This window comes from Argentina anserina, chromosome 6 (genome assembly GCF_933775445.1).
Source record: "Argentina anserina chromosome 6, drPotAnse1.1, whole genome shotgun sequence".
NCBI classification, from domain to species: Eukaryota; Viridiplantae; Streptophyta; class Magnoliopsida; order Rosales; family Rosaceae; genus Argentina; species Argentina anserina.
Window position 1 is genome coordinate 640,800 of NC_065877.1, and position 23,993 is coordinate 664,792.

A 23,993-nucleotide genomic window follows, 5' to 3' on the forward strand; every position below is an offset into this window, starting at 1 on the left:
ATCAAGCTACATAAGTCTGTGTCCTAGCCTTCATATCAGCTAGCTAGCCTTTTTTGTTTGAATCATTTGTACGTAAATGCATGTAACCAAGGTACAAATTTTCCCCGATATTTCCGATATATTCTCTGATATCTCCATTAAAAATGATATATTTTAGGGGTAAATATCTTATTTTTTCCCGTATCTGCGATATTTCTCTGATAACATAAATTATCTCCAATATTTACGATATATCTTCGATATTTTAGAGAAATATCTAAAAAATTTAACTCAACTTGAGGATGTCTTATACTCTTCTTGACCTGCAGTTTTTGATTAATTAATCACCTCGAGGGATACAAAAAATAAGACTAGAATAGTAGTCATTCAATCGGCTAATTTTTAATTTTTCGTAAAAGATATTGAGATGAGGAGTGAAAGTTCAAGTCTTAACTCTTAAAAGTCAAACCATATCAGTATCTAGTGCTCTCCTTGATCTTGAGGGAATCCAAAATAAATGGTCACAACGTAGTCTCATAAAGTTGGAAAAACTCGTATATTGCTACTACAATATGAAATTACGACTACGTGATAAACGAGTAAAAGATAATGTGATCAATGAAACGACTACCTAGAACCTCTTTTGGGTACTATATAAAATTAATAATTATATTTGTTTATATGTAATTTAATAATAATAAATAAATAATTTCGGAAGATGAACAATATTATTTTTCTAATATCCTCAATATATCTCCGATATATCTAATATTTTATTTTTTCAAAAAAATGATATATCTCCCGATACCGATATTTTCAACATACAAATAGTTTGTTGTCTCATTTGTACGTAAAGGTACATGCAGCTATATATATATATATATTTATATATACACACCCTAGTCCCTAGTTACTACACTGTCTGTACGTACATGCACAACTAATGGCCATTAGAATGAGAAGTGTGTCAATGCAACAAGAAGCAAGAAATCCAAGAATGAGATTATATATTGTATATTTGACAGGTACAACCCGAAACTCCAATATAATTCATCTAAAAAGACCAAATATTATAACAGCGATTGGTGGACACACTATGGCGGGGACTGGATGGTGTTATTCCATATACGTACTCTTTAGAGAGTCGTAGTACGCAAGTTCGATCGAATATAAATTACACACCGATGTTAAACGATAAAGTTTTCAAATTGGACATATTGCAGGAGTTGTTCACCATAACTCCCACTAGCTAATAAGATTACAACAATATGTAAGGGAATCAATCCTTGTAAGGAGATGAGCAGAAAATGCATGTATATCCTCAATAACAATATGCACGGGCAGCAGTATTAGTCACTGGCATGGTCATATTGAATCTGATATACGACCACTTGAGTTTACGTTTAGTACAAAAAAAAAAGTAAGCAAATAGCACAACTGAATTGTGGCTCAAATGTTGGTGTTATTATATGCCACATTTGTAGGAGTTTTGTGGGATTTTGGGCAAAGGCCACACCATCAACACCCACATTTGAGCCACAATTCATTTGTGCTCTTTGCTTACTTTTTTTTTTTGTAATGGTTATTCTACATCCAATTGAGTTTCCAAACACAAGCTAAAGAGTACCAATAAAGCAAAGCTAGCGTGTTCACAATAATAATAAAACCAGTCCAATGATTAAGCTACCAGAGTACCAGAACGAAGAATACTATAAGCTCTAATCAATCAAGCAATTCGATCTAGAAATATGTCGCAGAAAACCTTTGAAGAGCCAATTTTTTTGGCCATTCATTGCAACCATTAGTGTGGCCGGTGACGCATCTAGAAAAACTGATGTAGATATATAAGTTGACTTGTAAGCCTGCAGATCTAGTACCAATTATTATTATTATAATATATAATAACTTCAAACACATATGCATAAGTCTAGAAGAATTAAACGTTGATCTCAATGAAGCCTACCTAATACTTGTGCCTCAATAACCTAGCTGATAGATGTTGCCTATATCTGCAACAATATAGGAAATCCCAAAGGTTGCTTATAGTGTCCAAAGTCTTCTTATTTCCCCTCTAACTGTATCCATATCATCAATATGAAGTAGACCTTATGCAGCTAATATAACATATCAAGGCTCTCCAAATGGAACATGAAAGAGCATAGTGTATCTACTAGAAAGTATACATATACGAACCATTGTATGGAGTACAAAGAGTGTCATCCATACACATTGTTCCTTGTTCTTTTCTTTTTTAAATCTTGCTCGAACATCCAACCATTCTACGAAAAGAGATTCAACTCAAAAATAGAACCACCACAGAAATAGTGAAACAAAACCACTAAGGGACAGGACTGGAATCATCCGTGGGCTCCACCCTCCTCATCATAAACCCTGGTTTACTTGCCTCGTCCTCATCATTGTACACATAAGCAAACCCTCCATGCCTGGTCAAATCCATCCCCGCCGTCTCATCCTCGTCGGAGACCCGCAGCAGCTTCAGCTTATGAAGCCCGTAAAACAGCGGCCCCATAGTCACCGTCACCCACCCCATGACCACTAGTATCTGCACCACTTGCGCCGCCAGCAGCTTCCCTCCACCACCCATGAACAGTCCGTAAGGTCTCCCCGGCCTTCCCGGGTACACCTCGTTCACATATCTCTTCGTCGCGAACAAACCCGTAAATATCAACCCCCATGCGCCGCACCCTCCATGCAGCTGCGCCGCCTCTAAAGGATCGTCGTACTTCACCTTCTCTGCGAGCTTATTGCAACAGATTAGAACCCATGCAGCAACAAATCCGCACACGATCGCCGCCCAGGGCTCCACCACCGAGCAACCGGAGGTGATCGCAGCAAAGCCACCTAACAGACCGTTGCAGACATCTAAAACATTCCAGTGTCCAACCAATAAGCGCTTTCCGAACAAGGTGGTTAGCGCGGCTGTGCATCCCGCCAAGGTGGTAGTGACAGCTGTCCTCCCGATGGCGCTCCACTGCCCGTAGTAACTGCCGCCGTCGCCGTACGCCTTAACGATGGTGAGAAAAGAGCCGGGGTTGAATCCGTACCAGCCGAACCAAAGCAAGAACGTGCCGAGAACAACTAGGGAAGCGTTGTGTCCACGTAACGCTACGGACCGGCCGGCCCTGTCGAATCTTCCAATTCTGGGTCCTTCAATTAGGGCACCCCATAAACCGGCTATTCCACCGACCATATGGACGACGCCGGATCCGGCAAAGTCGATGGCTCCGGAGCCAAAGAGTAGATTATCAGGGCGAATAGGACTAGCCCATCCGTCCGCTGACCAGAACCAATGAGAAACTACTGGGTAAACAAAGCCGGTGAGAAATGAAGAGTAGATGAGGTACGCCACAAATTGAGTTCTCTCGGCGATTGAACCGCTGGTGATTCCGGCGGCAGCTATGGCGAAGGCCCATTGGTAGAGGAAATAGCTGTAGTCTCCGGTCACAGAGGGGTAGTCGTTGAGGCCGAAGAAGTGACGGCCGATGAAGCCGTTGGAGGGGGCTCCAAAGGCGAAGGCAAAGCCGAAGAGGTAGTAGGAGAGGCCCCCGGCAGCGGCGTCGAGGACGTTGGTGAGCATGATGTTCATGGTGTTTTTGGCGCGGACGGAGCCGGCGCAGAGCATGGCGAAACCGAGCTGCATAGCGAAGACGAGGTAGGCAGAGAAGAGAAGATACGTGTTGTCCACGGCATAGGTGGTTTCGGTAAACTTAGTGGAGATGGCTGTGAAGCGGGAGCAGAGGAAGTCGGCGAGGAGGGTGGTGTTGAGGTTGCCAGGGGCGGAGCCGAGGAGGGGGGTTAGGTCGGAGGCTGAGCAGCTGAGAGGGCTCGCCATCTTTGTGTGTAATGTCGATCTATTTACATGTGTGAAGTAGAGTACAGATTGTGCTGTTTTTATAGAGGGAAGGGAGTGGTGGTGAGTGATGCAGTGATATAAGCCAGCAACTCATGGCAAGTGTGGTTTTGGGGAATCAAGCTAAAATATGAGAAGAAAACATTAAAAAAACAGTGTGGTCCAGATGAAATGAAAATGACCATGGTGAGAAAACAAATCAAAGAAATTCTAGTAGACATAAAAAAGAACAGAAAATAGGAAGGAGTACATGCATTATTGGAATAATAATAGAGTTGTGCCAATAAATATAACATATTTTTTACGGTTGATATGTCAGAGCCATAGAAAAAAATATGGATTCGTCTACATGCATGACATAGCAAGATTAGTGATTCAGAATTCGTTTCAAGGCTACTTTGATTAGATATATGGCTGAGCACATGTGGGAAAATTATATGGCGATCTGAAGTCTAAAGCATGTTATGTACTCGAAATCGATATCCAGCAGCGTCATTGCAAGTAAGCGGGTTAGAGAAGTAAGAACTTGTCTAAATTCGGGCACCTATTGAATCGCATTACTTATCATACCATTTTATGTGCATGGGGATCATGTGTGAGTTTTCCATTTTCTTTCTTTCTTTCTTCATTGCATGCCATTGATGCCAATCCAAAAGAAGTGTCTGCACTTTTTTTTGAACCACACTGAGATGATGTTAACTACTATACACACTCCGCACTGAAAACAGGTTTGAGATAATTTGGCATGCATGTGATATAGAATGAAATATTTGGTAATTTGGTATGTCGTCGACAAATTACCTATTCCAATTGTTTTCAAATTCCATACATCTAATTTGTAGAGTCCTTTTCATGACGTCATGCATAATATATTGAAAACTTGAATGATCGATTTATTGTTTTATTGCTTCTATCGTAAAAGTCTTCGGAATTTGTTTCCCCTAGCCTCGGTTATAAAAAGTCCTTCAATCCTTACGTGATTGTTAGGTAATGATTAATACTAGCATGCATGGTTGTAATATTCAATTAAAAGCAAAAACTATAATTTTGATCATCAGTTCATATAGAACTATACGATTTTGTTCATGTGTTTCACCATTTTCATTAATTTGTTGTAACGATCGACTTGCGTAAATGATTAATTTTGTCAGAGCCTCTAATTCGTCATATGTATGTATGCTCTAGTAGTATCCAAAACTATCAGACTTGTATGCCTTGGAAAAGCTAGCATATTCGTTTTAGAACATAAGAAGCTAGTGACATTAATAGCAAACCGTAAGGACTAATAACATTGCAAAATCCATAACAAGGCTCCAAAATGGTGACCTCAAAACTAATAATACACGATTATGACTAATGAAGCTTAGACTTTGAGAACTTAAATTAAGAACGCTAGCCTGCTACGTGCTAACATTGTTACATTTATATAAATATGAGAAGTGGAGCCTAGATCTGTTTAATTTTTCTTCTGCCCCTTTTTAAAAGCTTTACTGATAATAATACTCTTATTAATTGTGGTGGTAGAACACTTTTACTTTACATCTTCGAAGGGAGTTGACTCTAACCTTCAGGCAGTTTGTCATAGTGAAATAAGCTATTAGAAAAAAGTCTCAATCTCCCTGTCGTTAGTTTGTCATAGTTGTAATTACATAACCATTCATTTATTTATCTCTTAAAGCCAACTTGCAAGAATAATTAACCAACTAGCTAGCTTAAGATGTTGGCTCAAATGATCTGAATCTGGATTTAATAAGCTAACCAAGTTGATGAATCATCACCAGTGCCACAAGAATATTCTAGCTAGTTTGTAAATGATACAAATTGTGGGTTCATTATTCAGTATATTTCTGTTATTTCAATTTGTTTATTGCTTATAGATCTGTGTTTTGTATGGTCAGTTAGCTAAAATCAATATGAAGAAGCTGTTTCCTTATATGAAACTTTATAACTTTAGATTCTTGTCCCCCTGCAACATTTTATAACCTAACAAGAATCAATAATTACGCTCGCTAGAAAACATAAACTATCTTGTAGTTTCATTTGCTGATACACATATAAACAAGTCAAACCCTAATGCTTTATGTGATTGTCTTCAATAGTTCAATGTATATCGTCTACGCTGCAAGGTAAACTTAATCCATCCAAACAGAAGGTCTCGTTTCATCCCAGTTCATAGAGAACCCCAGTTTCAAAACTAAATCAGAGCCAACTCTTTCATGCCTTTGCGAGATCGGAGAATGATTTTTATCGAACTTGGGCGTGTTAACCCCATCTCTACACTTGGGATTGGAATCTAGCAACAATGAAGCTGATGGTGTTTGTGAGCTCATTCAGATCATTTGCATGGCCTAATAAAAAAGGAATTGCATGTATTTATACCATAAGACATTACACAAACTTTAGATTAATTACCAAGTTCCTACATATATCTTAAGCTTTAAACAGACTGTAAACCAAAGTTTCTTGTGCAGGCATCGGGTGTGCCTCATGCAATCAATCACTTTAATGCTCTGCTTAGTTACAAACCCACGCCACAAGGCTTACCAATTAAAATGCTTCATATATATTGAACCTTATAAACGTGTTAATCATTCATTACATGGTGCTTACTATTGAACCTTAGCACAAACGATGTTCATTTACATGGGGCTGTAGAGAGTATAGACCAATACTGAGTTTCTCTGGTGATGCAGTACACTCAGCGATGACATGATAGAGTTATATTGCCGTCGAGCTTATACAGTATACACTGCTTGAGATCATTATTTGGCTATATTCTGTCCAAGGATTTTCCGATGTACATGGATTGACTCTTGCATTTACAGATACTAGAAAATGGGCGAAAGGTTAAGGCAAACACAACCAAGAAGATCACTTTTCTTCTGGTGACTTTAGTTGCCTTCCAAGTAAGATAAGTCCGAAGGTAGTAAAAGCACACAATACTGCTGAGGAATAGCAAGCTGCAAGAAGAGCTCCCCTCAAAGATTGCGATCAGAATTTATCAAACTTTAGCAGCAGTATGGGGTTTATATAGGATAAAAGACTACAAGTACTATCAGAGCACCTTAGCCAGCAGCAAAGCATTGTCATTTGCATACTGCAATGAGTTCTCTGGGATGTTTTGGACGCCTTGAGCTAATTGCCATGAAAGAATCCTAATTTCATTGAGAAGAAAAGAGAAGAAAAGTGTCAAACTTACCTCATGGTTACATTAGAAACTAGAAAAAATTGAAATTTGCCTATATACTTACCCGAAGGCAAAGCTGATAATAGCACCAATGGTGGCTTTTTCTGATGTAAGCTCAAGCTGAAGTTCTCCAAACTGGAGTAGGAAACGACAATATCGATCACTTTATGTATACTGCATATATAGTGTAACTGAATCGTTACCATATAATGCACAGATAAAAGATCCTCTCTATCCAACAAGTGAAGTGCGTTGTCTACCTTCAGCATCCTGCTTTCATTCTTTGGTTCTTCATTAGTTGCAGTGGATATTGAAGTTGCAGATAGAAGCTTTCCGGCTGTAGTCATTGTTTTTGCAATCTACAGTGGTTGAATAGAGTCCAAGAGATACATAAAACTTGATTACATACATAGATTTCTGAAATACAACCGAGGTGAATATATTGGGATCCCCAGACCCCAATTCCACATAAATCTGACCAAAAGTACATACTTAATTTCAAGTATTGAAAATTACCTTTTGCAGTTCACCTTCACCATACTGTCCCATAGACTGGAACCTTCTTCCAGCGGAAACCAAACGCTTCCCAAGTGCTACAACAAAATAGATACAGGCTTTGAATCAATCTCTGATAAATGTTTCTAATAATCAAGAGTACATAAGTCTATTATTGCCTGATTTGGCATTGTTTGTCAAAGATTCTTCCAATTCAGGGAGCTTGCTAGCTAAACTGTGTGAAGTTGACGTGTCAACTACTTCCCACGCACGGGATAGATTTAACAGTTTCTCTCCCAACTCTTGACCATACTGTAAAAGAGATGTTAAAAAAAAGCCATGACTTGGCTGTATTTCATTTGATTACAAGGCTTGACAAGATACCAGGGTTAAGGGTAAAGTAATAACATATTGGACCAGCAGATCTTTGAACTACATAATAAAAAACATGAATGATACAATTTACAATTTCCACAGTGGTGTCTGAGCAATGAAACCTGGTTGAATGATTTAGCATGAATGCAAAAAAAGGATACTTAACAACTGTACGTACTGGCTTGGGATTTCCCAAATCACATGAAATTATGAGAAGATGGCCGAAAACACTGTAAAGGTCTCTCCTTTATGTATTCTAATCTTCAGATATGCTTACAGGGAAATACAACTATCAGGGATCTAATGAAGCACCACACATTAAATGGTCATACTTTACATCATAGGCTACTACAGGCAGTAATAAAATGGAAGAATATAAGCTTCTAGAGTAAGAGTTTCCAGCATACTGGTTCTTCAATACCTACAAATATACTATAATCCCTAAAGATAAGAGATTCAAACCGAGAATTAAAAGAAACAAAATAGTATAAACTTGAAAACTTGGACATTTTTGGGGGATCAAAATAAAGTGTAACCACTCATTTCTATCAACCATGTTCATATTGCTCCACAGTTCATACCCTAATTGAAACCATCAACCAAATCCAAAAATAAGGAGCTACATAAAATTTAAAAAACAACCATACAACTAACCTCATCGATGATCTTCCCATTCGAAAGATCAAAAGCAGCATCATTCAGCTTCACACATAACCCACAACAGACAAACAAAATCATCAAACACCTTGTCACATCTTTACACCAACTCAACACAACAGCATTCTAGTTACATCGAGACGAAGATCATTGGGCAGCTTAGCAAAGTAGTCCGGAGGAAGATCAAAGCTGTCCTGCAAAACACACGACCCAAATCCAAAATCAATGACAAAATCAAAACATTAAAAAAATGTTCAGAATCAAAACTCAAGTAAACAAGTCTGATGGGCATTGGGGGATATGATTACAGCGACGTCTTGGAGGACGAGTCGGGTTTCGGGTCGTAAAGATTTGGGGGAGTCGGATTCGGCGAGGGAGAAGCAAGTGGTGAAGGGTTTGAATGTGAGGGTTTTGGGTTTAAGGGAGGTTGTTGAAGTGGGGATGCGGTGGGGATTTCGGAGAAAGAGGAGGGTAGTGGAGGAAGTGAGATTGGTCGGAGGTTGGAGGGAGAGAAGAAGAGAAGCCATTTTCAGTTGCCAGTGGCTGCAAAATGTCTGGGTAGTTTTGGAAAGTTAGTTATTTTCTTTCTTTTGGCGGGGGCCAAATTGGGCCTAAACGGGCCAGGCGGACGTGGGCCCAGACTGACAGAAGCCCACCCTTTAAATATAAAAATTAAAATGTAATTAGGGCTAAAACTAACTAAATCAGTCTTATATCTTCTCTGATTCTCAGACTTCTCTCAGTCCTCTGGTAAGTCCAAGTTTCCTAGTTTGAAGATTGAATTAGCTTTAATATATGATTTTCTTTCTAATAGATCACTCATTGTCATTGGAATTTAATGTTAATCGGGTCGAGTTTGCCTCTTGGAATTCAAAGTTCATGTATGTAACATGTTAAAGTATAGTTCTTCTGGATTGATTGACTTTTTAGATTGCTAGGAAGAGTGGTTAGCTAAGCCCTTAATCTGAACTCACATACCTCAAAATGGTTTCAGTGGATTTTCGTTTGCATGCATAGTGAGTTTAACTTGGGTTCTTGCAACCGATATTTTGATCTGATGCATCAATAATTCAATATACTGGCCATTTGCATTAGTAGGTGTATCTTTATTGGTGTTACAGAAATGTAGAATAAGATTACATAAATGAACTGCTCTACAGTGTGGGGGAAATTAAGTTGGAAGTGCTATTGTTGCATCCGATTGACTAGTGGAAGCGAACGGATTGGGCGGCATGATTAAGCTTTCAGATGCTCCTTCAAGCATTCTCACAACTCCTTTCATGGAAGGTCGGTTCACTGGGTACCACTGAATACACCAAAGTGCAATAATTGCTAGTCGCTTAGCAATTTCAGCATCTCCATCATCACCTAGCTCCAAGTCCAACTCTTCTCCTTGCATTAGAGACTTATAAATCAATTCAGGAAAATACACCTCACTGTTGGCTGATGTAAGAACCGATTCCTTCCTAGCTCCAATAACTTCAAGCACTAGCATCCCGAAACTGTACACATCTGATTTGTGGGAGACGGTTCCAAAGTTTCCATTAAACACTTCAGGTGCTATGTAGCCTATGGTGCCTCTAGCAGCAGTCATAGATACAAGACTGTCTTCCTTGGAACAGAGTTTGGCCAGACCAAAATCGGAGATCTTCGGATTGAAGTCATGGTCTAGCAAGATATTATGAGGCTTGATATCAAAGTGGAGGATCCTCTGGTCGCATCCTTGGTGTAGATACTCGATTCCCTTCGCTATACCTGTGATAATGTTGCGAAGTTTCATCCAATCAAATGAAGAATTGGTATCCCTAGATTGATCTTTAGATGTGATAAACTTCTCCAGAGAGCTGTTTGGCATATGTTCATAAATAAGAGCACGCTTGCCTCCTTCAGCAGAAAACCCAAGTAGGCGAACCACGTTTACATGGTGAATTCTACCAATGGTTCCCACTTCATTCACAAAATCATCTCCATTTCCTTTAGAATCCTTGAGGACTTTTATGGCTACCGGAACTCCATTACTCGGAAGCTTTCCACTATAAACACTTCCAAAACCTCCTCCACCTAACTTCTTCCTGAATCCATTGGTCATCTTCTTTATATCAGCATAAGAGTATCTCGATGGTACATGGGATTTGTGATCATCTAGGAACTTTTCAATCTTGATCTGATTTTCCTTTTCCTCCACCCTATCTGATTTCTTCAGGTAATACCAGATGGCTACCAACGCAATTGCTGATATGAGAACAGAACTAGCTGATATCAGTGCTATGATAATTGATCTAGTTGTTCTTGTTGAGTCATGGCCTGAATTATTGACAAGGAGAAATGTCAGAAAACATGTATATTAAATAACTTAATGAAATTTCGTGATCGAATATTACAGCATACCCTTTGGCATATGTTCTTGATTATTAGGATGGTAATATGCAGGATCTTTAGCATGTGCATTCGGATAGGGATAGCACGCGATTGTATTGCTCTTGTAATCCATATCGCACCGTCCTATGCAGTTTCGACATTCCGGGAAATGAACCCATGGTTTCCACTGGATTAATAGAACATTGTCGGGTGCACAGTAGAAACTGCCATCGACCACTTTCAGTGGAAGATAGAAATTCTTTTTCAACGTAGTGCAGGTTGATAACGGCAAGTTTGCCAAGTTATCTATAGAACTCCACAGTTCAACTGCAAGAACTTGATGGTGCCCTGGGACACTGAGACATCTGATGGGCATGTAGTAGTCTGTCCTCCTGCTCACATTTAGTGTGGTAGAACAATTTAATAATGCAAAATTTTTATAAAATTGAACTGACTCTGGATAAGGAGATTGAGGGGAATCTGAGTAGGGAGATTGGGCAGAATCTGGGTAGGGAGGTTGCGCGTAATCTGAATTTGGATGTTGAGCTGAATAGGGAGATTGCACAGGACCGTAATTGTCATTGCAAATGCTAGAACGCAAACTGATAGAGTGGGAAGATGGATGAAAGAGCAATCTGGATTTAGTAAAAACTGTAAAATTAAGAAGGCGATTCGCCATGCAACCATCTCCATCATAGACACCAAAATATTTATTATTGTAATCGATTTTGTTGATGGGAAACAGTCCTGAAGATGAGGAGAGCTGAATCATTGTCACATTTGTATTGTTGCTTCTGCCGCAAGAAACCTCAAACTTTGGATTTCCACAGTGGGGGGGATCACCCTTTAAACGGAATGGAAACTGGATCAGGGGACCTTCATGGCTACACCTTGATTTCGGGCAGGGCTGCTGAACATGATGATAGCTTGCTTTGTTATTTGGTACAAGAACAAGCAAGGCACACAGAAGCAACAGGATATCCATCTTTGTTTCTCTTGAGGAATCAATCTATTAGTGTATCATACATCCGATGTCTTTCTGCTTTGTATATATAATCAATAATCGACTCATTAGTCCATATATTCATAGACTAATTAACTTGCATATGAATTTCATATGGGGTCGAAATTTCAAATGGACGAGGCTATAATCCACTCAATTTTAACTACCGTCAAGTTGTTCCTTATCACTTGCTTAATTTGTTGACTTCGATCGTTTCTTAATTTCTGGAATACTTTTTTCAGTCTTCGATCGTTTATGGTCCAATTGTAGAAAACTTAATGCATTTTCCTTGGAAGATATTGACATTTCCAGCAGTCACAACTCACTAGGTAAGTACTAGCCAGATGCAAAAATAATTGCATCGATCTAAATGTTTGTAGACCATCATTCTTTACTGTTTAAATCAAATTGATTGAGTCGAATTACGACTACTAGTCAAGTATGTACTTATCACTTCACTTGGTGAATCAACGCATTATGGTCATTAATAATAATTTGCTCCCATTGCGTCTGAAATGTGCGCTTGACCTGACGGCCATGTGGATCCTACCTTGAATTGGCTTTAGTTTTAGAAAATTGACAGAAGATTTTTCAAATGGGATGCCAATGGCTTTTTCTATATGTTTCTTGTCATACTACGATACTAGTCGATATACATGAAATCATTCAGTATGGAATGCCTTTGCAGATTCCAAGCCTAAAACCTTCTTACTGATCAGTTCTCTTCAATTCCATTATCTTCCTCCTTGATTCCCTAGCTACTACCTTAGTTCTCATAATCCAGCTGCCGTGAAGAATGTGGTTAACATGCTTTGTTACAGCTATTATTGGCTTTCTTATTTTTCATGATGATGCCATGGGAGTAAAACCGTGTAAGCCTGCTTCTTGTGGGCATCTGCACGATATTCAGTACCCTTTTCGCATGAAAATTAATGGCACTGATGATCCTAATTGCCTCAGCCATCCGGCTGAACTTTCATGTGAGCAGAATCGCACTGTCTTAAAGCTTTTCAACGACTCATATTATGTCCAGACTATTGATTATACAGTACGTACAATCTGCGTTGTGGATCCTGGTCTGCTAGGCGATGCCTGCCCCTTAAGGCCCCTCCACCATCTAACAAGTAGAAATGTTGGCGAAAATGATTACATGCAGGGAGATGATAATTACGGCTTGAGAGATGATAATTACCCTGTAGTCTTCCTTGATTGCCCGTCACAAGTCGACTCTCCAGAGTACGTAAGAATCAATTGCAGTAATACTAGCCCATCCTTGTCAGCTACATATTCTTATATCTTGCTGGAAGACGGAGTCGGTGACCTTCATTCTTGTAATATTACTGGGATGACATTGGCAGCATATAATTTGAATGGTGTGCCTTCATTTTCTGTCATTCAAAAGGGATTTGAGCTTGATTGGCAGACTTTTGTCAGCTATGCTTACTGCTACACAAGAACCCAGTCCCTATATTGTGAGTATATTCTTTAACAGATTTTACTCTCTTTTTTCCTTTTCTTTTATGCGGATTTAATCAGTTTGAAACATCAAACTTTTTCATTGGTTTTGAGCGGTTGAATTTGTGTTGTTATTAATTTTAGGAATTTTACTACTCATTTTACTAAAACTAGACTATTGCATTTTGCAGGTTTTCGTCAGTACGTGATACACAGTAAGTTTGACTGTCACCCCTTTTATTACATTCATGTTTCATATTTACTTTTGATTTCCTCATGTTTTGGCCTTAGCTGTAGCTATTCACTAACATACTTGAACCTAAATCACTTATTGCCGGGTCAATTCAATATAAACCCAATTTTAAAAGGGCAAACGTCTGGTTAGTCCATGTACTTTTGATCGGTCATTCATTTAGTCCCTGAAGTTTCAATATCATCTATATAGTCCTCGAACTTGTAACTTTTAATCTAAATAGTCAACTCTGTCAATTCATCTGTTAAAATGATGAGGTGACCGTTAAATATCCTTATATCAATGTTTTCTTTTTATTTTCTTTAGTATTTCTATTTTATTGTTTTCAATATATTTTTAAGAGATATGAATGTCTTTACTTGACAAAGTCATTTCCATTGTTTCTTTGTGTCGTCATATAAATTTAACTTAAGGTGAAAATCATAAATTTAACTTAAGGTGAAAATCATAAATTTATTAGATAATTGAAGAAAATATTAGAAAAATACTACTAGGGCAAACGTTTTCTAATATTTTCTTCAATTATATAATAAATTTATGATTTTCACCTTAAGTTAAATTTATATGAAGACACAAAGAAACATAAGGTGAAAATCATAAATTTATTAGATAATTAAAGAAAATATTAGAAAAATACTCCTAGGGCAAACGTTTTCTAATTTCTTCAATTATATAATAAATTTATGATTTTTACCTTAAGTTAAATTTATATGAAGACACAAGGAAACAATGGAAATGACTTTGTCAAGTAAGGGCATTCATATCTCTTAAAAATATATTGAAAACAATAAAAAAGAAAAATACTAAAGAAAATAAAAAGAAATCATTGATATAAGGACATTTTAGTAAATACACTTTTGGAGGATCTTTAATGGTCACCTCATTATTTTAATAGAGGAATTGATGGAGTAGACTATCTAGATTAAAAGTTGTAAGTTCGAAGACTATATAGATGATATTGAAACTTCATGGACTAAATGAATGTCCGACCAAAAGTACAGGGACTAAACAGACGTTTGCCCATTTTTAAAAGAGATTTTCCATTAAATCCATCTTTTTTTTTCATTTCAATTTACACCTAAAAGTTGCTATGTAGGATTAACAATAAAACATTTATTCTCTCAATATTACAAAAGTTGTCATTGAAGTTAAATTTGTAACTTACCTAATTTACTAATAATTAACTTCATCTATTTCATAAATTAAGCTTATTACATTAATATTTATTTTAATCACAAATTTGTAATTTGTAGCCTTAATGTCATTATTAAATGTGCAAAAGTCATACAATCTTGATTTGGAAACCAAAGTTAAATAAGTTGTTTCTTTTATACATTTTTTTGTGTTTAAAAATATTTCAATCATATAGGTATATTATTTAATTAGTGCAACTACATAGGTAAGTTATTTAATTCTACCATATATGTATATTATTTAATTAGTCATACTATATAGAAAAGTTATTTAATTAGTCATACTATATAGGTAAGTTATATCTGACAGTAAGGTGTTTCAACTTCGTAAAAGACTTTTGTCATCCATATAGGTATGTTATGTTTTACTATATTAATTTAGTAAGTTATTTATTTTTACTATATAGATAAGTTACATATTTCTACTATATAGATAAGTTATATATTCAAAAGGTAACTCTATTCTTTTGGGTGGGTATATTGGTTTAGATACCTCGCATAGTTGTGTGATTTATTAGTGTTCTAAACTAGAAATTTGTTTAAAAGATGACAATATATATATATATATATATAACTATTAGACAAAATAATCTAAGAACAAAATATGTACCTTATGATATGACACAAAGTATAAACATGTTCGTGGAATCCAAGACCTGTCTTGTATCATTCACAATATTTTCTCAACTATCACTCGGAGAAATGGGGAAAAGTACCAATATGCACAGTTTCCCTCATCATTTCTTCAAAGCATATATCTTCGTCTTCATATCAAATTCTCTCAATTTTTCTTATGAGACAGTATTGGAAAGAATATACCTACTAAAGAGAACAAGAACTACAAACTTAATTTATAGAATAGTTTTGTAATGAGTATATCTATATGCTCAAGTCACTAAATTAAGATAAATTAATGGATGGAATTGATTGAAATAGAGTTAATAAGATTTATGTTCAGTTAAAAATTTCAAATTCAAATGAATAGATGCTAAGTTTTATCCTAAAGGGCAAACTAGACTTGGTAAAAATATTAATTACAAACATAATCTATATGGAAGGTTTAAAATATGAATTTGGTGTAAATTAAAGGTGTGGGTTTATCTTAAAAGGGGTCTTCAATTTTTGGGTTTTCTCTAATTTTCCCCCTATTGCCTCACTCTATACTCTACAGGTCTCAAAAAAATTGCTGAGGTTACTGGTAAGTACTCTTCAACAATTATATACATGCTTTTATGGAAAGATGATAATTGGAATACTAGCTTGACCCATACTCCTGGTTATCATCCCTAGCACAATGTGGATACGTTCATGTCAAGATAATCTAAATCGTCTGTCCACATACAACTATAATTATGCAATTAGTCATTTAGGCAAAAAATGAAATGGTTTCACCATCTAGGCATAATTAGTTCTCTGACATGCGTTCGAGTAGCTGAGTCTGATGTTCAAGTAAGTGTGGTTTTGGGACAAGCAATCCATAAAAGTAAATTAATAGTTCGATGATAGGGGTAACGATTTATACCTTACTGTATTCTTCTGGCAGGATGGAGTCTGATGGCTCGAATGATTCTCGGCTTTGCTGTTTTACTAGTTGTCTGGAGCTATAAACGGTACTGGAAAAAATTCCTAAAGGAAGATGTAGCTGAAAAGTTCTTCAATGAATGCAAGAAACGTATGCAAAGACGGTATACATACTCAGATGTCAAGAAGATGGTAATTTCTTGCAAAAATAAAGTCAGAGAACTTTGGAAAAGGATAAGAAACTGTTCCTACTCAGATATTAAGAAGATGGTCCTTGACTTCAAATATAAAACCTTAAGAAGGTTTGCATACTCGGACATTAAGACTATGACACTTGATTTTAGACAGAAAGTCGGTCAGGGTGGCTACTGGAACAAGAAGGATGAGGCAGTTCAGGAATTCTTGGATGCATACAAGAATCTTGTGCCACGCAGGTATTCTTATTGGGATATTAAGAAGATGACGAATGATTTCAAAGATAAACTTGGACAAGGAGGCTTTGGTTCTGTCTACAAAGGAGAGCTGTCAAATGGTCATTCAGTTGCAGTAAAGATGTTGAGTGGTTCCAAAGGCAATGGACAAGATTTCATCAATGAAATTGGTACAATCGGAAGGATCCATCATGTCAATGTGGTGCAACTAATTGGATTCTGTTCTGTGGGATCAAAACGAGCTCTTGTTTATGACTTCATGCCTAATGGATCCCTGGAAAAACATATCTTTCAAGATCAAGAAAGCAATCCTGCTCTAAGTTGGGAGAGAATGCTTCAGATAGCTCTGGGGGTGGCTCGCGCTATCGAGTATCTACACCAAGGTTGTGATATCCAAATTCTTCATTTCGATATCAAGCCCCACAACATTCTTCTTGATGAAACCTTTAATGCCAAAATTTCAGACTTCGGGCTTGCAAGATTCTACCCAAGAGACCGTAACACAGTTTCTGTTACTGCTGTAAGAGGTACAATGGGGTATATAGCTCCTGAAATGTTCTACAGAAGTATAGGAGGTGTTTCAAACAAAGCTGATGTTTATAGCTTTGGAATGTTGTTAATGGAAATGTCAGGGAGGAGGAAGAACCTAAATGCATACGTACAAAATTCAAGCCAAATATACTTCCCTTCATGGATTTATGAGCAACTAGAAAAGGGATTGAGCCTTGAGATTGAGGAGGCATGTGACAATGATAAGAAAATAGCCAAGAAGATGATCATGGTTGCTTTGTGGTGCATACAACTGATGCCTGCGGACCGCCCTTCTATGACAAAGGTTTTAGAGATGCTTGAAGGTGAAGATCAAGTCCTGCAAATGGCTCCTAAACCTTTCTTTTGTCCCCAACAGATGCCAACGGAGGATGTACCTGACGACAGTGGTGAGACAGTCGACATTGAAGAGATATCTATCCTACCAGACGGTTCTACAGAATCGACTTCCATAGTGTGACTGTGTGAGAAAAAACAGTGCTTTAATACTCTTGTAATCTCCATATATGTTCAAAAAACAAGTATTTGTAATAGATGTTGTTCTTATTGTGACCCTATATTTAGATTTCAAAGTACCAGTTGATTAAATCTGCAAAAGCAGGTAAATGATAAGCATTTTGTTTATCTGATCACTGTAAGGTGCTAAACATGTAGTTCTGTAATGACTTTTATTTATGGCATCCCTAGGCAAGTATATGTTTTCGGAGAAAGGAATAAGTCTTCTGATTGAGCTAGGATACAATGGAAATGATAGCTCTCGGTGTGCCTCACAGAATTGAACATCCCAACCAAGGATGTGAGAAGCATATTCTACATTTTGACGTACATGAATCGCCACAACGTCCTTCATGACAAGTCGAAATAAGTTTCAGAGTTGGGGCTTGCAAGATTCTACTGGAATGACCAGAACACATTATGTGTTACATTTGCAAGAGGCACAAATCGCACGATATACAGTGTACACAAAACACATATATACTGTAACGACCCCAAAATTTCGAGCTTAAAAACTCAAAATTTCAAAATCGTTAAACACCAAACAATCTCAACGAATCGAAATCATTTAAAATGCCACAGCGGATCATCTCTGAGTTCAAAATACAACTCAGTCAAACCGATTATTACAACCCAAATTATAATTCAATATTATAACAATGGAATTGCGTAATCCTCACAACAAACTCACAAGATAGTCACACAAAATCCTCACACAAGCTGGAGATAAATAACTTCAAGTCCTCTGAGCGGTCCGTCAATTCCCGCTAATCCACACCTGCGGAGTTATCCACTACACCATCGAATTGGTGCACCGGGATTGTAAACACAAACCCGGTAAGCTTTACAGCTCGTATGAGTAAAATGAAAATATAACTCGCATATTAATATATATACGAAAATCCACAAATCAAACAAATATAAATGCACTCATGAGTTAATGGACGGCCCATCTGGTTGTCCCAAAGAAATATGAAAAGAAGCGCTCATGAGAAATTAAGTAACCCTTCTGGTTACCCAAATGCATTTATAATACGGGTACCAAGAACGCTGGTACACATCTGTTACCCCTCTCGTAATACACCGCCGATATTGGATAGCCACCCGCTACCCAACATCCAAACAATCTGAGTACCCATGAGCAGATAACCACCCGTTACCTCACATGCAGTACTAAGGCAGACAGACTAGAGCTCTAACTGTATCGTAACTTTCGCCCGGCCAAAGGCTAGGTTCCGACTTGCCAAACACGTACAATAATCTCACATCATATTGTACCAATCACGTCCGAAGACAAATCAACATTTTAACAATCTCAATGTTAAAAATCACGTACAATAATCTCACATCATATTGTACCAAAAATCATGTCCGAAGACAAATCAACATTTTAACAATCTCAATGTTAAAATCACGTACAATAATCTCACATCATATTGTACCAAAAATCATGTCCGAAGACAAATCAACATTTTAACAAACTCAATGTTAAAATCACGTACAATAATCTCACATCATATTGTACAAATCAAAATCACATGCTCGATATTTAAATCTCGTCATCGAAATGACATAAATCACGATAAAATCATAACAGTATATTATATAGAAAACTATATATATATATGTACATATTTACCATTTATACAATATATATATAATCCATTATATCGTATACATGTCATATTTCATAAACACGTCCGAAGACAAAAATTCGTCCGAAGTCAAAACTCGTCCGAAGACAAAACATTTTAACAAACTCATGTTAAAACCACGTACAATAATCACACCTCATATTGTACAAAAATCACATCACATGCTCAACATTTAATTCTCGTCATTCGAAATGACCAATTCCAATGAATTCATAACAGTATATAATATAGCAAACTATATATATATGTACTTATTACCATTTATACGATATATACGTAATCCACTATATTGTATACGTGTCGTAATTCAATATTAAAAACTCTTGCAAAAATCTTGGAATCACCGCAAGGGTAGATTCGTAAATAAGTGAGATTTTACTCACATTCTTTCCTGCGTGCAACTTCCACGACCCTGAAAGTAATTTCCTCACTCGTTTCGTCAGTCACCTAATAGCACGATAAATGCTTAGAAAATAATACTTCAAATATCAGGTGACGAGTTCAGCACAGCTAAATGTTGTTCATAAAACATTGTTCACGGAACACTGTTCATGTTTACTAATCACTGTTTTTACTAAACCACTGTTCACAGTTACTGTTTTACCAAAACACTGTTCACAGTTACTGTTTTACCAAAACACTGTTCAAAGTAACTGTTTTACCATGACACTGTTCACAGTTACTGTTACATATCACTATTCACAGTACTGTTACATATCACTATTCATGCGGAGTTACTATTCACAGTCAATATTCATTCGGCGTTACTGTTCACCGACCACCACCAATCATCACCAAATTTCACCACCACAACCTAAACAACATTTCCAACAACTTCCTAGTTGACACCAAGGTCTAAACAGTCCAAACAACGAAGAACACAAAATCGGCACTATTCACAAACCCTAGAAATTGAAATTTTGATTCGGGTACTTACACTTCGATTTGGCTCGATTCCTTTTGTGGGAATGTTGCTGGGACTGAGACAAGCAAAACCCCCCAAGAATCTCGAGCCATGGTGGCCGGAGGAGGCGGCGCCGCCACAGCAGTAACTTCCGGCGGTTGCTACACCGTGTGTGGTTGTCGCCGGAGTGCAAGGCGTAGCCCAAAAGATGGAGCTCGTCGAGCCCGTCAGTTTGATAGGTGGCACGACACGAGGCGACGTCGGATGGTGGAGAAATCGGCCGGAGAAGGTTTTTTGGGTCGGGTGAACAGTACCGAGCTCGGGTGAACAGTAACCCGAGCTGATTTTTAGAAAAAATCTGATTTTTAATCTCCTTTCCTTCCTTTTATACTATTTCCAAAATCGGAAACGAACTTCCGACGTTAATAACTTTCGCGTCCGACGTCCGATTCGAACGCGTGTCGTGTCCACGAACTCGTATCGATGAGCTCTACGACTTTTGTGAAGGAAGTTTTCGCAACCGAGCAACGGAATAAAAGTCGATCTATACGTTGCGGTAACGTTACGTTTTCTAATTAAACAATCCGAGAACGTTTTCGTTTTCGTTTCGAAATGTCGCAAACCTCCAATTGTCGTCTTGAATTAATTTCACAAGTTTAACACTTTGAAAATACTCGACATTTAGTTTCTAAAAATTCGGGTTATTACATTCTACCCCCCTTAAAGGAATTTCGTCCCGAAATTCATACACCATACTCAACAACAGCTAAGGGTACCCAGCCCTCAACATGGTGACTTCACAATTCATTCCCCAATAATTTTCCTCTCTTTGATGCCTCCACGAGGCGATCACAGCTCACTTTTCTTCTATTATGGTGTTATATAACTTCACTGTGTCTGCAAAGAATTCTAAAAATGAGCATGATAACACCCATCCAGGAAAAACCACGACTCGAACATCCCTAATCAAATGGGAAAAACAAGATGTTCTGCAACACAAGACCTTTAAGGTATAAGGCGAATTTAGAACGAACTTCACTATTCAACCAAATTCCAATAAGTCATAACTGCATTTACTTATATAACACACATTGAGTGCATATGTACAACTTTAGCGTAGGCACATAGCATACCCTATGCACCTGAACCTGCTAGATGACCTTGCTCCCGCAGAGTCTAGCGTACCCTCGATGTCAACTTCTCTTCTTGTCCACTCTCACCACCCCACTATAGGTGCGCCCTTCAACTAGATGGTCACACGGCGCCATCTAATAGTCTTCTCTTAAGGGCATGCTAAGTTCAAATGTACATATTGCACGGTAGGGCATTAGGAGACATGCTAGACATCGTCGTCTTGAATGTCACCAACTTGTTCAACGAATCTTACAGATGACTTCTCTTCTCTGACAGATCTCACTACGCTATTAAGAATGAGATTTCGAGGTTGAGTGGTCTACCACATCGACACTATATAATCTCTCTTTACCCTGTGTCGCTTTCAAGTCTTAGAAACCAACATTTCCAAGTCTCTTGGACCATTAGAGTTTTCAAACACCACATACCTCAAACTTCTTCCAAACAGACAATCTGTCACATGTTCTAACATTAATAGCCACATGTAAGCCACCCAAGTGAGCATGCTTGTAATGGAACTCGACCATCGATAGTGGAACCCAACATCTAACATGAGTCAAATCAATGATTAACACATGCCTACTACTTACATCACACATAGTAGTTTTCAAATAAACGTGCTTTATCACGACAATACCTTCATGACTTCACCACAAATCATCGTTAGAATAACGAACCTACCATTCCTTCCAATCAACAAAATAATCTCCTTTCATGATCATCTTATTATAACCATAAAAAGTTGTCGTGCATGATACCCACTCAAGTACCATATTTGTATCGGCAACACGATAAAGAAATCTTAACTCATTGAGTTCACAACCACCACAGAACACCACCTTGGATTAAGAATTACTCTCAAAAATTTCACTAGAGAATCGACTAATATACGCACAAGGCAGTAGAGAACCTCTACCGCCACCACAAGAGTGACGCATCACGCTTCCCATCACACTCACCAAAACTTACCGTCGAAAATTAATTACATCTTCTTGCTTCCATGAGTGGTATGCCACAATTTGGGGTTCAGACAAAAAAGGTATTTATCTCACAACGGTGGAACATGAAAATTAGGTGAACTTTACAGCGCAAAATCCAACACGACCACAACTGAGATATACTTTACCCCCTAGTTCATACATGCATCAAATGCATGACATACGGTCCCACACAAATGCCCCAGTGCATCATCTAAGATATTGGTTTCTCCCACCGTTGTAGTACTAATAAGTTTAGTAATTACTTCAACAGAACCCGATATTAGGTCCACCATCTCCTCAAAACTAACCCCAAAAGGATTGCTACACCACCACTCTAAACAGTTGTTTCCTTACTTTCAATAAGAACCCTCATGGCCAACGCATTCGGCCAAAATAACTTCTCTGTAAGCAACAAATACTTGATTACCCTTTTATCGTAAAATTTATCCCTTGTTAAACACTTCAGTCAACACCACTTTATTCAACAGTATTCAATCTAATGCATAGAGGGAAAAGAGCCTCTAAGTCACCAACGCTAACACCACTTGCACTTGAAAAGCAAATTTTTTTTTTTGGTCCTCAACCATTTCTTTACCAGTTGGAAGGTGCTTGTCACGAAAAATTCGTCAAAACACCATTAAGCTAAGGTCATCTCATACCTTACCTTCAATAGAGTTACTTCACCGCCATTGCGTCTCATTTGGACCTGTGGCATTGTGAAGTTCCAATCCCCAACACCAAAATAATTAAATCCTGAAAGATCAGCGTTCTCATTTAAATGTTCATCTAGCAAATAATTAATTCATATCGCCACATTGAATTCTAAAGTCTGTTAGACGTCAATGTATTAGTCACAGTCCTCATTATCTGTCGCTGAATGAATGGACTTTTCCATGGAGACTTGTTGTTTCTTATAAGAGTCTTGGACGAAACTCCGTGGAAAGTATCAGTGAAAAATGTATGAATCTGAGTGCATGCATTTGCCATATGATCTTCACCGAAATTATGATGCTTTTGAGAATGACTTCGGAATCAGAAATTTTCGGATTAAAGACGTGATCTAACAAGATGTTGTGAGGCTTGATATCGAAGTGAAGAATTCTCTGGTCGCACCCTTGGTGAAGGTACTCGATTCCATTTGCTTTACCTGTGATGATATTGCGAAGTTTCTCCCAATCAAATGAAGTGTTATTATCATAAGACTGATCTTTAGATGTCATAAAATTCTCTAGGGATCCATTAGGCATGAGCTCATAGATAAGAGCACGCTTCCCTCCTTCAGCTGAAAAACCAAGTAGTCGTACCACATTAACATGGTGAATTCTGCCAATGGTTCCCACTTCGTTAACAAAATCTTCTCCAGTCCCTTTCAAATCCTTCAGGACTTTTACGGCAACTGGGACTCCATTAGTACTGGGAAGCTTTCCACTGAAAACACTTCCAAAACCGCCTTCGCCTAGCTTCTTCTTGAATTCATTTGTCATCTTCTTTAAGCATA

At 37.7% G+C, this 23,993-nt stretch overlaps 4 protein-coding genes and 1 long non-coding RNA gene across 5 annotated transcripts; 1 reads left to right on the forward strand and 4 right to left on the reverse strand.

Moving 5' to 3' along the window:
* Positions 1 to 1,850: 1,850 nt before the first annotated feature.
* LOC126800390 (ammonium transporter 1 member 2-like) lies at positions 1,851 to 9,091 on the reverse strand. Its single transcript, XM_050527756.1, has 11 exons — positions 8,873 to 9,091; positions 8,699 to 8,758; positions 8,562 to 8,609; positions 7,712 to 7,844; positions 7,554 to 7,630; positions 7,298 to 7,396; positions 7,102 to 7,172; positions 6,915 to 7,005; positions 6,726 to 6,835; positions 5,125 to 5,183; positions 1,851 to 3,942 (listed from the first exon to the last, which is right to left on the reverse strand). Exons 1-11 carry the CDS (start codon positions 9,089 to 9,091, stop codon positions 2,318 to 2,320), a joined length of 2,592 nt encoding a protein of 863 aa, XP_050383713.1. The 3' UTR covers positions 1,851 to 2,317.
* Positions 9,092 to 9,644: 553 nt separating this feature from the next.
* LOC126800401 (rust resistance kinase Lr10-like) lies at positions 9,645 to 11,907 on the reverse strand. Its single transcript, XM_050527769.1, has 2 exons — positions 10,953 to 11,907; positions 9,645 to 10,868 (listed from the first exon to the last, which is right to left on the reverse strand). Exons 1-2 carry the CDS (start codon positions 11,905 to 11,907, stop codon positions 9,736 to 9,738), a joined length of 2,088 nt encoding a protein of 695 aa, XP_050383726.1. The 3' UTR covers positions 9,645 to 9,735.
* Positions 11,908 to 16,638: 4,731 nt separating this feature from the next.
* Positions 16,639 to 17,787, forward strand: LOC126800405 (rust resistance kinase Lr10-like). The gene has a single exon (XM_050527774.1). The coding sequence runs from the start codon at positions 16,675 to 16,677 to the stop codon at positions 17,785 to 17,787; it is 1,113 nt and encodes a 370-aa protein (XP_050383731.1). The 5' UTR covers positions 16,639 to 16,674.
* A 709-nt stretch (positions 17,788 to 18,496) lies between these two features.
* Positions 18,497 to 20,704, reverse strand: LOC126800726 (uncharacterized). The gene is made up of 3 exons (XR_007672734.1): positions 20,415 to 20,704; positions 19,861 to 19,924; positions 18,497 to 18,615 (listed from the first exon to the last, which is right to left on the reverse strand). It is a non-coding gene; the product is annotated as an uncharacterized LOC126800726 (long non-coding RNA).
* A 2,125-nt stretch (positions 20,705 to 22,829) lies between these two features.
* On the reverse strand, positions 22,830 to 23,979 carry LOC126800407 (rust resistance kinase Lr10). Its single transcript, XM_050527776.1, has 2 exons — positions 23,643 to 23,979; positions 22,830 to 22,897 (listed from the first exon to the last, which is right to left on the reverse strand). The coding sequence occupies exons 1-2, from the start codon at positions 23,977 to 23,979 to the stop codon at positions 22,830 to 22,832; spliced, it is 405 nt and encodes a 134-aa protein (XP_050383733.1).
* Positions 23,980 to 23,993: the final 14 nt, after the last annotated feature.

What these genes read in the sequence shown, in the direction of transcription:
- LOC126800405 (XM_050527774.1), top strand. Translation starts at nt 16,675, where the DNA reads ATGACACTTGATTTTAGACAGAAAGTCGGTCAGGGTGGCTACTGGAAC.
- LOC126800390 (XM_050527756.1), bottom strand. Translation starts at nt 9,091, where the DNA reads ATGGCTTCTCTTCTTCTCTCCCTCCAACCTCCGACCAATCTCACTTCC. An exon ending in ATGGGAAGATCATCGATGAG is followed by an intron (nt 7,845 to 8,561) that starts GTTAGTTGTATG and finishes TCTCTTTTACAG; the next exon opens with TATGGTCAAGAGTTGGGAGA. An exon ending in ATGCTTTGCTGCTGGCTAAG is followed by an intron (nt 6,836 to 6,914) that starts GTGCTCTGATAG and finishes TTCTGATCGCAA; the next exon opens with TCTTTGAGGGGAGCTCTTCT.
- LOC126800401 (XM_050527769.1), bottom strand. Translation starts at nt 11,907, where the DNA reads ATGGATATCCTGTTGCTTCTGTGTGCCTTGCTTGTTCTTGTACCAAAT. An exon ending in TCAAGAACATATGCCAAAGG is followed by an intron (nt 10,869 to 10,952) that starts GTATGCTGTAAT and finishes TCAATAATTCAG; the next exon opens with GCCATGACTCAACAAGAACA.
- LOC126800407 (XM_050527776.1), bottom strand. Translation starts at nt 23,979, where the DNA reads ATGACAAATGAATTCAAGAAGAAGCTAGGCGAAGGCGGTTTTGGAAGT. An exon ending in ACTTCGCAATATCATCACAG is followed by an intron (nt 22,898 to 23,642) that starts GTAAAGCAAATG and finishes TGTTGCTTACAG; the next exon opens with AGAAGTTATTTTGGCCGAAT.